The 13,363-nt window shown below is 41.5% G+C and overlaps 1 protein-coding gene across 1 annotated transcript in view; it reads right to left on the bottom strand.

Annotated features, from left to right (window-relative positions):
• Nucleotides 1-3,833: 3,833 nt before the first annotated feature.
• Nucleotides 3,834-13,363, bottom strand: part of OSBPL10 (oxysterol binding protein like 10) — a 102,167-nt gene continuing 92,637 nt past the window's right edge. The window contains exons 9-12 of the mRNA XM_057424928.1: nucleotides 7,985-8,171; nucleotides 6,365-6,547; nucleotides 4,699-4,852; nucleotides 3,834-3,945 (exon numbers count right to left, since the gene is read on the bottom strand). Coding sequence (XP_057280911.1) covers nucleotides 3,901-3,945; nucleotides 4,699-4,852; nucleotides 6,365-6,547; nucleotides 7,985-8,171 — 569 coding nt within the window. The 3' untranslated portion in view covers nucleotides 3,834-3,900. The remainder of the gene's footprint in view (nucleotides 3,946-4,698; nucleotides 4,853-6,364; nucleotides 6,548-7,984; nucleotides 8,172-13,363) is intronic.

Raw genomic sequence — 13,363 nt, 5'->3', positions numbered from 1 at the left:
GAAGCCAGGACTGCATAAGGTCTGTACCACTCAATCATTACTGTTGAAAGCCATGAGGGCAGAAGGCACTATTGATAATCCCAGGAGAAACTGACTTGTGGAAATAATTCCATAATGGAGGGGGAGAAGAGTCATTAAGTATCATGACAGAACGATATACTCTTGGAAAAACAGCTGAATGCTTGACTCAGCCATTCTATACCCATCAATCCTACTGTGAGTAAAAACTGAAAATAAGTCATATTTGGCCATGACTAAAACTTCATTTAACCCAAAACATACAACCTGTTCCAAGATGTGGCCTTGAAGCAAATGCAACAAAAGGCAAGGAACAGGATTGGATCGTGTTTCCTGTCCTATTTTTCAGCCAGTGGTTTGCATTAAAACAAAGTGTCCCGGCACAGTTGTTTCCAACACTGTGGATGAATGTTTAAAATAAACCAGAACTGCGTTAGCTAGCACTTGAAAAATGTTGACCAGGATCCACGAAGCCTCTAAGCACGTTTTTCCTCCCTGTGCAAGTGTACAATGCTGCAATTATTCAGAGTTGCATTTTAAGTAGTATCATCAAGAATCTCTTCAGGACAAAGATTAAATGAAATACAATTTTCAGAAACAAGGGAATACCTTCACTTTTTTATTTGTCGAACAAAGCATATGTTGCCTAGCCTCTCCTAGAGCTATGATGGTGCCCAGCCCTGTTCTCCCTGAGCAGTGCTGTCCAATACAAACAGGAACTTACCTCTGTGGTGTCTGGTAGTATGAGCAGGGCAGAAAACCCCAACAAACCCATATTCAGCTGAAACATCACTTCCATCAGAGCCACATGAACTGCTCCTGAGGCACCTGTACCAGTACACTAAGGCTTCAGTGGAAAGAGAAAGGGCATCCCACTACTAAATAAAACAAATCTTTTATTCATGAGCATTGTCACCTTAAAGTCACAAATTATGAAAGGAAGGCAAATCAGAAGGGACTGCCAGAGCATCTTGGAAATCATAAAGTTAAAAATCTTCTTTCTGAACATTCCTAACTTGAGAAAGAAAAAGGTTGCATAGGCTTTTCACAGTGTGCACACAGAAAACTGAAGTACATGGAGGTTTCATTACAATTTGGCATGTACACTAGCTACTTTGAAAACGTTCACTCGCAAGTCAAGACAGCTATTGGAACAAGCTACAGAGTAAGGCTTATGAATATTTAATTTTCAGTCTCATAAAATACACTGAACACAGAACTACCATAAAAATGACACTTGTGAACCTTGTTCTGGAATCTCTCACTGATGGGATCTTTTCAGAAAGGGCTATTTTCGTCTCTGCCTCCCCCAAGTTACTTTGGAAAAGAAACAGCAGAAACCCCAGTGGGTTCTTCAGCGCATCAGAACCAAACAAAACATTTATCAGAATGTAAGTGGAATGTTCTGGGCATGCAGAAACAGCCAACCATGCAGACAGAAAAACTCTTCAATAGATTACAAGCATAAAATGACTCCAATTTCTCCTTAAAAGAATGGCTACAGTACCCTTGTAGCCTCGACAAGCCTACCACCAGAGCTGAAAGAGGTTTACGCTTTGAGGAGTGCAGGCCTGCACACCTGATGAAGAGGTATTCCGTGGCTCTTTATAGTGAGTCTGTGGCTTGTTCTTTGGTGTGTGAAAGCCAAAAGTTCTGGGAGGATGTTCCACATGTTCAATACTGCATTTTCGATTGTTCTTTGTGGTAATATTACAAACCATATGAATACTTCCAGTTACTTATCAGACTGACCTCTAGAGCAGGAGAGGATCCATTAGAAAGCTAATTCTCGCAGGGGATGAAGTACACATTTTTCTGACAATACTTGATTCAGTGATTACTATGACAGCATCATTTTGGCTTTGTTACAAAAAAAAACAACTATTCCTAAAAATAAGATATTTTTTTTTTTCCCCTTACAAATGTTGGTTACAAAATGAAGCTCATACTGTTCACATTTCTTTTAAAAATAGGATTTACATCATTCATAACATGGATCTTTTTAATGTGCAAAAATAAGGACATACAACAGACAAAATAGCATTTAGGAGGAAAAAGCAGACACAGCTGCATTAAAAGGGGATCTGAAGTTTGAACATAAAGATCTATTAACAACTGTTACATCCAAATGAACAACTACTGGTGTGTTTCCTTGTGTACACACATCTGAGCAGCCTCTTGAGTTGCTGAAGGGATTGTCACGTCTACCAGACAGATAATGAGGAAATGCAGGACGCACAAGAACAGATCTAAGCAGCGCTTTGACTTAAAAGATATTTGTGTCACACATATAAAGCATAAGTTACTGTGTTAAGACAAAAGGCACAAAATTAATCAGTACTACGGAAAGGCCCACACTACTGTGCATTAGAAAACAGTGGTTTCTTGACAGGACACAGCAGAAGTCAGCACATTTACATTTGCCTTTTGTTGCTGCTCCTCTCAAAAACATCTTCACTCTCAACAAACACCAATTAAAAAACAACGAAGCCTTAACACACTTTTAGAATCCACTTCCTCAGTGTCACAGTGGTCACCTTACAAAACCAGATCAAGCTACAGGCCTGTTTCCTTTTTTACTTTACAAAATTAACTATATCCCATTTTGTTTGCTTCATTAATAAAGTTTTTGTTACTGTAACAATTAACTAACCTGTTACTTTTGCATCAGAAAATCATTCATCTAAGAAGGCTAATTCTACCATTCACCCAAGTATGTCATTCAGAATCAACCAGGTCAAAAGCAGAAGCAATCAGCACACATGGTCTGCCTGGAGCCTTCGCATGAAATGAGGGGCTCTGAGACCACCAGCTCTGGTCTGACTGCCCTGAGCAATGCACTGTTCAGCTGGTGGGGAAGGCCCTCACTGATCCCAGCAGCACAGCAGGACAGGATTCCAGCCCAGCATCACCCACCTCAGCGCACAGCCACTCCTTTGAGCAGTGGTTTAACTTCAAAGGCAAGGCAGGGAATGCTCAGGTGCAGCGCCTCTTACATGGGGGTAGAAAGCTGCAGTAAGGCTGAGCTGGACACCACAGCCACAGCTGCCAGAAGGGATTCAGTGGAACATGTAACCCAAAGCATTGGCCCAACAGTACCCAGAACATTGCACAAGATGAGAATCACCCAAGCAGCTGGCTCACTGGTGACCAGATCTGTTCAACAGCTGGAAGTATGAACAAAGGAAAAAGAGGGGACTCAGTGGGTTAGTGTGAACAATGCTCTTGAGAAGGTATTGCTACTTCTTATACGATGGCTGAAAATTTACACTCCTAAGTGACCAGAAACATGCTCTTCAATTGGCATCCCAAAGAGGAAGGATGCCATCAGTGTATCATTCTTAATGTCAAAGTGAGTTACTCAATGCTTGTTCAGACAGAATGACGGCCATTAAGTGACATACCACATTTTAAGTGCAAAACATTTTTGGCGTAAGTGAAAAATAGAAAAACCTTAACTAATAAAAAAGTATTTTCCTATATGCTAGCATAGGCCTGATCCTGCAAGCACAGAACTCGGGGAGCCCCAGCTGGGTCCAGCTGGAGGCTTGTGCCCTAACACTTAGAGGAAAAGGTCTTCAATTCACTGTCAGTGTTTAAACTTGTTTACATGTAGTGTAAATAATACACACACAAGCATATACACACTGTGTGTATGTGTACATATGGAAGTGTGTGCGCGTGTGTGTTCGTGTACCCATACACATAACATGGCTCCTGAATAAATTGCGAATGTCGTTATTTTGAGATGCACCATTCACAATACAAAGCTTCTCGTTGCTATCTTCCAATAACAGGACCTACTCAATGACATCTTCAGGTTATACACTGTATCATTTTAATGCCTTAAAGGTAAAGTTATGAGGCAACTGCTCTATCGCATCACTGGGTCTTCCAGAGAGGATTCAAGTATAGCCAACCATCGCCCTGCAAGAAAATTAGGGAGAGTCTGCTAACAAGATTTATACATACAGGATCGGTACAAGTTCACATAAAGCTAAAATAATTCTCATCAACACAATACTCATCAACACAAGAAACCATCCCCTGTCATCTGAAAATTCTGTGGTTAATCAATTTACAGATAATTTGGGCAGGAGGGAAAAAATTACAAGGGGGAAGAGAAGCAATGAGAAGATGCAACAGATGAACTGCTGGTTTAAACTGCTGGTCATAGTGGCTAATGTGACAACACAGTCACATAGTAATTCTCTCAGTCTTAGTTCCCTTCCCCTTTCCTCTAGGAAAGGGCAAAGACAAACTTTAAAATCTGTTTCATTCCAAGCAGATGAAACCCAAGACTTTGAGATGTCCATGCTTAATTACACTGGACAAATATCCCTAGACCATATTCATTTTACTATGCTGAGATCACGATTAGCAGGGACTATGAGTACACAGCACTTTCAAATTAGGATGTGGATTTTAAGGTAAAAACCAGCCTTAAGTGCCTAACATTAGGTACCAAAAACTCAGGTTCAAATCTAACTGAAGGAAAGTAAACTAGTTTACAATATGGACATGGAAAAACACATTGCTCTTCTTTAAGGGCCAGACTCTGGTGAAAACAGAATTTACAACTGTCAGTGGTAAAAACCACAGGCAAACTGATCTGTCCCTAACATCCACCTGTACACAGAAACATGCTACAGGGTCTTTGAAATAAGGCAATAGAAATACCTCTTTGGCAAAGTATTTTGGTTTCCACTGTGCTGCAAGAGCCACACGTTGCCTCTCCTCTGCTCGCTGTCTATCTTCAAGGTGGTGCTTGTGCTCTGTGGCTGCATCAATATTGCCTTCTTTCAGAGAGTTGGTGACGTGCTGCCAGAGGTGCCTGTGTGGTGGAGAAAGAGCAAGTGACAGTGTGAGAGCACTTCTCAGTGGCCACAGTATGGTGAGAATTGGCCAGACACCATGTTCTCCATGCTGCTTCTGCAATCATATAGCTCGTGAACCATCACTCTCCTGGGATGGTCGCTGCATTTATGGACCAGATTTTCCAATCTCAACTCCCAGTGTTTTGCAAGTTAATCTTCTAATCACTTTTGCTCATGTTCCTGACTCTTCACTAACTAAGCTTTTTTCTCACAGCAGAGGGATTTATGTTTACCATCTCCTTACTGACGATCCACCCCCAAATGACATGTGTTTATTCTGCATTTATTTGCAGTGGTATCTGTGACTTGTAAGAGAATGTCAGCCAAAAGCCAAGAGTACATTAAAATGGGACACTGACTGCTCCCACCACTAACAGAGGAGTTGGTGCACTGATTCTAGGGAGCCTTCCAGGTCTGTGCTCTCAAATCCCAGTTAATAATAATTCCCAGTATACAACCAAACTTGTTCTTCACACAACTGACAGCATTCAGGTTCGAAGCCTTCTCACACTACATCAGCCCAGAAAAATACTGAGAAGAAACCAACTGCAGCTTTCACATACTTCCAGGGATGTTTAAATAAATGAGTTTCTACTTACAATCTTATAAACTGTATATCTTGCAGAAACACCAGATAAGTTGTAATTTGCTTCCTAGTATCCAAAAAAAACCCAATAAATACACTGAAGAGCTACTGGCTTCCTTATTTACTCCAACCTTTCTGTTCCAAAGCTACAGGGGAAAGATGACTTTGTGATAAGGAAGCATGTCTAGAAAGTAGCAAAATTTTATTTGACCCTGCACACTGACTCAAGACACACCTCTGTACAATAAAGAGAACATATCTACAGGTAACAAAATGAAGCTTAACTCATGTTTTTAAATTCTCAAAAAAATATTCTGAAATGCAATAAAAATACTGATTTTTCTAAAGATAAGCATCAACAGTTATTGACAGTGAGAGTAACAGTGCAAGTTTTGTTCTAATGTACCTAATCAGTTAGGCACATGATGTGGGTGCTGAGAGCCTTAATACACATGTGTGTGTATCTCACACCACATCACACTTTATATATATATATATGTATAAAAATATGCAATCTAAAATATATAAACCATGTATTTCCAGTGTAAATTATAAATTATAAGATGTAACATTACTTGCATCAGACTTGGCTACCGTGTTACTATCACTCAAAGCAGCACCTGAAAACACTGCATTACCATTTTCCAAGTGCTCATTAAAACACATACGAGCATTTTCCCCCTCCACAGAACTGATGTACCTGTCACTATAATGTAACTTATGTTCCACAGAACCAATACACAGCTTCAGCTGTCTCCACCTAGACTAACGTGCTGCAGCAAGTGAGGCATTTTTGAACCACACCATTTACAACTGCACTTTGCCTCCCTGTTCGGCTCCCATTGAAGGTCTGGAAGCAGAACACTAACACCTCTGGCCTTACCTGGATTCCAGTGGGCCTTGCTTTGCTATCGGTCTAATCTTTTTCCTGATAATGGGCAGTTTGTTGGTGTCGATCACTTTGTTTTCTCCGTTGCTGTAAGTAAATTCCAGCATCCCATTCCATTCTCCCTGTGCCTTGCATACAATGGTGTTAGTGGGACTGTGTTTCACTTCAGCTGTAACCCTAATTCAAGAGGGAAGAAGAAAAAAAGACCACAGAAATAACTGGTACCATTTATTATTAGCATACGAAAGCACTACCACAGCTAAGGCTACCAGCAGCTTTCTACATCTACACAGCAAATTTTCAAGCATAGTCACACTGTCTCCAAAAGGAAAGACTCAACCCAAGGAAGCTTTGCTAACACAGCACTAGACAACATTCTCCCAAAGCACAACCATAATGCAGCTTCAAACTCTGACACAGCTCTAACCCAGACATTCACCTCATCAGCCTGAAAAACAACTGACATTCATGTGATGTTTCCAGTCCACATGTCGTTTTAGCACCCAAGTGCAATGATGTCAGATACCAATGTCAAAGACTTCAGGTACCTCTATTTTCTTTTTTACTGTGCAAATTTACTTTTCAGCTGCTGAGAGGCAATGATTAAAGCCACCTTGGTGGTTCAAGAACTGGTCTGAGAGTGAGCAAAGTAGATAGGCAGGACTGGAAACTCAAAATACAAGGAGAAGCTTCGTGTGAGTGAGTGAGTGTGTGTGTGTGTGTGTGTGTGTGTGTGTGTGTGTATCTTATGAACATGCATATATGCTTCAGCAAGCCATGTCAAATAATCTGTAAACTCAGTTAAGTTGTTAAATTATCACAGTAATACAGCACAACCTTCCCCAATTTTCCCTCAGCCTGATGGCACCAATTATTCATCCACAACTTCCAGAAAAGCCCCTGTCAAAACAGCCCATGGTGGTATTTGCCTGAGCACAGTATTGAAATTAATATATATACATATGGAGGAATAATTAGATCAACTGAAGAAAAGCAGAGGTACCCATGCAGAAGTGCAGCTTCTCATGGGTACTGCTACAGCCCACAACACAACAAGGTCCTTTAATGACTGTACCATCAAGTTGAGCATGGAATTAAGACAGGAACTGTCTTGCACAGTGCCTCTCTGCACCCTTAATAAAGGGGAACCAAAGACACATAAATAATATTTTCATCATCTGGAGTTTTGGTGCAGGAGTAGGAGTCCCCAGCAGGGAGCTACTGCTAGGGGCAGCGCCACTTCCGCTTCTCTCCTCCTTAGAGGAGCTCCCTTCACCTGGAACACTGGTTCATCTGCAAGAACCACACAGAAGCAGCAGCTGGTGCAGCAGAAACACTGCCTGTTCTGGTCCTGCACTCAGCGCGATTTTTACAAGCAACGAAGTCTGGAAGAATACATTCATTTTAGTTTAATGAGAGAAATACAGTGAAACGATGTAAAACATAACTACAATAAACTGTGCTCCAAAGCTGTAAGTCATCCCAGACACTAATATGAAAAGAAATTCAGATATCTGTCTATAAAATACCCCACGAGAACCGAACAGATGCCCAACCCTCTTGGCATTAAAATCCAGTAGCAGGTAAACATGAATAACACAGTAATTCCAGTACCTGTGGACCTTCCCTCCATAGAACGGCTTGGTGTGGAATGTGACCGTAGCAGAATAGCCTGTTCTGGCACAAGTGATGTTGACTTTCCCTCCAAGCTCCACCCAGGGGATCGTAAGTATTGAGCGAGCATAGGCACTAGGCAGGGTGAAAACATACTCTTCTTCATGTTCCATTAAGTGAAGAACACCTATTTAGGAAGGAGGTTGAAACTGAAATTATGGAAGTTCACTGGTAAGACCTGATAGTCACTGACCAAACAATGCCATCAAAATGTACTTCCATAAAGTGCACAAGATGCAACTCCCCTTGAAGAAGGGCACTGTCTGCTGAGGAAAAGTCTGTCCTCTGGAACAAACTTCTTCAAACAAACATTTTCAGCAGCACACAGTCTGAATGTGAACCCCGACAACTTTCGTGGTACCATAGGGCTTAGCAGAAAATCTGTGTTAGTTCTTTTGCACTACTGACAACCATTAAAGCTGGGAAAAAGTAACGCTTACAAACCACCACACTGAATACTCAGATGCTCACTCAGCATCATCTCATAATCTCTCTCCAGAAAAAATGTGAGCATGGCCGAAAGACTCTTCAGTTCTCCATTCAATCAGACATGACCAGGTTCACTTCTTACTGGTGGGGTGTAAGAGGCTCTCCCAAGGTCTAGCCCACATAAAACTAGGAAACAAGCTTCAGGAAGCCACCTAGAAATTGCCTCTTAAGTTTGCTCCTTCATTCCCAAATGCCTGGTTTCCCACACAGCCTTTGCAAAAGTAAGGGCCACCAGGGCCACTGCTCTGTTACCACCACCACCAGTGTCTCTTCCAGGCAGAGAAAATGACCGGTAATTCCATTTCATTCTGTAAAGGTTCCTCCACCCTCAACATTATGGGGTTGTAGCTAAGAACAACAAGATGCAGCAGCAATAGCAATTTGTCAGGGTTGCACATCTGATCAGCTCTTAGTGTCTCCTGGGGTTAAGGATTCGGCTCCATCCCCACCACAGCTGTAGTCTGGGCTTCAGGATGACAAAGAGCAGGACATAATACCATGTAAAAAGCACCTTAAACCTTACACATAGAATTAAATAATGCCAAGTATTTATAGTATATTTTTGATTAGAGATTTACACTCTTTTGTGCCCCATTTAATAACTGCCTAAAGGCAAAAATTACAGCTTTGAATTTTTCATAACAGGGATTAAAAATAACCCATCACAGGAAGCACTCAGAACACAGAACTATTTGGAAAACACCCGGATCTTGGCAAGTAATAGTATCTGTTTAGAAACAAGATGAGCTTGAGCCAATTTGCCTTCACCCTGGGGCAGGCAGGGGAAGAACACGTTAGTAGCAGTATTGACTAGTTTGTCTATGTGTTTAAGGGAATCACAACACTACGTTTGCAAAGTGATCTAGCATGCAATGATGAAGAAGCACTAAATAGGAACAAGGCACTGCTACTGCCAACATGAAAATATGCCCTTAATGCTGTATGAAAACACAAACCTAGAAAACAGGCAAAATTTTAGAGCACAGAGTTCTGAGCAGAATCATCATCTCAAATATCGGCTCCAATTAACAGCACTCAGCACAGGCACAGGAAGCTCTGCAACTCATGATTTCTGCCACCTGAAACTGCGGCACAGGAAAACATCTTTTGCAAACCAGAACAGTTCTATGCAGTTATTCTCAGGACTCCTGCAACCTCAGCCTGCCAGCAACAACACAGCCAGTAAATCTACTGCAGCAAGTTTGGCACAATCAAGCCAGAGGCTGCAAAAGCACAGACACAGAAGAGCAGTGTCTTAAAAGGACCTGCAAACATTTTGCCTCAGCAAGTTGCTTGTGTCACTTGTGCTGACCCCTCAGGAGCAGGAACATCCAGGACACAGCTGGAATACACACATTTTGCCTCCAGGTTCCTTGGCTCCATACTTGCAGGTAAAACCAAGCTGAACACACTGCAGGGAGGCTGCAGTACCCAGCTCACCCAGGATATGCAGCCAGGAAGAACTTTTACTTGGAAAGACAACTCTGCTTAGCAAACTCATTAAATGGATGGTGCAATAACAGTAACTTAATAACCAACAATCAAGAAGCCTTTTAACCTGGTGATGATATTCAAAAAGGATCAAAGAAAGCTCATGGGTACTGATCAAGTGCAGAAAGGAAGCCCAGCAATCTGCAGGTGGGCGTTTCCTACACAGAATCATAGAATCACCTAGGTTGGAAAAGACCTTTAAGCTTATCAAGTCCAACCATTACCCCAGGACTGCCAAGACCACCACTAAACCATATAACTGCAGGCCTCATCTACACAGTTTCTGGACACTTCCAGGGACAGTGATTCCACCGCTGCCCTGGGCAGCCTGTTCCAATGCCTGAGCACTCTCTCTGTGAAGAAATTTTTAGACTCAATCCTGTCAGTTTCCCTTTCTCCTCCTCTTCCCATTTATTCTCCACCTTCTTCATGCCTGTCATGATCAACAGACATGCAGTACCAACAAGCTGGGGGAAATAGCCTGTGGAGGTACCCACGAGGTCACGTTTCCCCAGTCATAATGGTCTAAGCACAGACACTATCCTCACACAGTCATAAAGCATCAGCTTCCAACATGGCAGTTTTTGGAGGCTTTCATAACTGGTGATAGGTTTTTCTGTTAGACAAAAGGTCTAACCCTTGCCTGGTGGGCAGGGGTGGTGCTCACTACTGGGGGGAGAACCTCACTGTATTTATGATCCACACCTTCACATGAGCTTCTCCAGAGCCTCCAACTTCCCCAGGTCCAGCCATCTGACCATCACTGTGTGTCAACGCGTTAAGAGGCAACTGCCACAGTAAACATAATTCCCTCTGTGTTAGTGTAGCTTTGCTTTCATCTCTCTGATGGGATGGTCTCTGATGGGATCAATAGCTTTTTTCCCCTCATGCTCAAGTGGGAGGGACGCCGAGCTCAAATGAACACTGCTAAGCACATGGAAAAGTGAGCAGCAAACAACAGCAGTGACCTTCAATGTAAATATTTAACTACCACAGCAGGTTAGATATTAAACACTGAACCCAGCTCTTGGCAGTATTTTTAGCACCTGGGAGCATACTTTTTGAATTCTTTAAATACCTGAATAAATACATTTTTAATGAAGTGCTATTTCACTTGAAACATGATTCCAGCTCAATAATTGCAACCTGAACAAGAACAAAGGGAGTATTTGAAATATCCACAGTTGATGCTATGTTTAGTATTAACCAAACTGTTAGCTTTGCATTCCATCATTTGCACTGTCCACATGCAAAACCTTATTTAACCAAAGCACCATGAAGACTGCTGCTGCAGCACCATGACTGTAACTGAGACCCGTGCTCTCTTAGGGAAGAGGAAGCCAGAATGACACTGAGCATTTGTAACTGCTACCCCAATTTGATTTCAAGCCCTACCCTGCAGAGGAGAGAAATTAAAGGCAGAAAAAGTAAAATCTAACAGTTATTTTTAACATTTTAAGATCTGCTTTTACATATCATCACATTGGGACTGATCTTTAAAAATACACCATCTATTTTTTCTTCTCTTGCTTCCCCATTGGATTTTTACCTTAAAAATGGCTGTACGTAAATATACATGAAAAGAAGACTCTCCCATTTTCAGTCACATTTCCCCCTCTCACATCAAAGAAATATTTTGGAAACTGCAAATTCCCTTAAAGAAAAAAAAATCTGAAGTATTTATAGGCAGTTGTTATGCATGGAAGAATGCACCAGATTAAGTACCCAGGGAGGAACAGTGGATTTTGCAATCTAGTTTATGAAACAAAAATCACACATTGAAGAGAGAATATTTTATAAATGTGTAGAATTTTGAAAGTCCCCCTTGAAACGTCCTCCACACCATTTGCTCCTGCTTTTAACTGAGGCAACATATTCACAGTCATGCTCCTTCCAATGGCTCCTCAGCCTGCCTTAAAAGAAGTGATGCTTGTGACATATGTTTTCCCCTATTTGATTTTTACATGTCCCTCACTAATGTTGCAGCTTTGTGCATTTATTTTCCAGTAATGCACCCTGACAAAATACCCAGAGGAGGCTCTGGATCAATGAGCTGCAGAAGAGGCATGTGAAATTTAATGCTTCCCACTGACTGTATGGAGATCGATCTGAACAACAAATGGCACACAGGACACAAACAGCCTTGGGCAGTTTCCTAATTTGACAGGCTCTCCACTCCCTCTGCACTGTTCTTAACAGGGCACAAACAGGAGTAAGTTACGTGGGGCATGAACCCCACACAGGTGTAGAGCATCAGGTTCCAATGGGAAAACATGAGATGCCAGAACCAGGCTCTTACCGTCTCATAGACATTCCAGTGAGCTGCGCTGCACTGCTCATTTTCCAAAGACTGGAGCCTGCCAAATTAAGTAATGAGTGTCACGCCATATGGAAACTGTTCTGAAACCAATGGGCTAAAAAATATCGGTACAAAAATCAGTGCTGGGGAAATATTTAGGTAGCTCTAGTGGCACAGAGAAGTAAATCTTTGGGACTGGTAAACTGAAAAGTCACTAATGCCTCAGGAACAGAAATTACAGCCCTGTACATCTGTAAACACATTCAGATACTTGAACAGAAAAACCCAAATAAAAGAACATTATTGCTCTCATTTAGATTTACCCTGGGAAGAACATCCTAACAAATCTTTTCAAGGTTGATTTCAATTTAAAAGGCCATTTCTGGATGTCTACACCTCACTAGTTTTTAAAACACTTAAGATAGCAGGAGTGAAAACACAAAACATAACCAGCCACCTGATAATACAGAGTAATACACCAAAACCTACTCGATGTTCTCTGCAAAATTAACCCATGAGTCAAAGGTGACATTTCTGCTGGATTTTGTAGCTTTGGAACAAAATCCAAGAGCAGAAAAGGAACAAGCACCGCCCACAATGAGGTGTGCTCACCACAGCCTTTTCCACTTACCCACTTTCCATCCTTATCCTACAATCAGGGTCTGTTTTATTCTACAACCAGTATCTAAAGATTCTTTGGACCATGTAAAAAAAAACATCAAATATTTACACTGACTCTCTCATCCCTGACTATTTTAAATCTTAATGAGATCCTATTCACTACATAGTCTTCTCCCTCACTCTCTCATTAGTACATAATTAACCAGAATTAGGGACTGCACATGCAACATGAATTCTTTTATGCAAAATACCCTCTCTTCTATTCAGGGTAGCTTTCTCATGAGGAAACTCAGTGCTGACTACTCTGAAGAATGGGAAGTTGATATATAGTGAAGAAAAGAATGAGACATTTCATTAGCAAGTCAGATTTAGACCCCTCATAACCACAGATGGAGGGCTAGCATATCAAACAGCATCTC

This window comes from Pezoporus wallicus, unplaced genomic scaffold (genome assembly GCF_028554395.1).
Source record: "Pezoporus wallicus isolate ANWC-B61680 ecotype Strahan unplaced genomic scaffold, APGP_CSIRO_Pwel_v1 contig_3181, whole genome shotgun sequence".
NCBI classification, from domain to species: domain Eukaryota; kingdom Metazoa; phylum Chordata; class Aves; order Psittaciformes; family Psittacidae; genus Pezoporus; species Pezoporus wallicus.
This window is presented reverse-complemented; position numbering and strand designations above follow the sequence as displayed.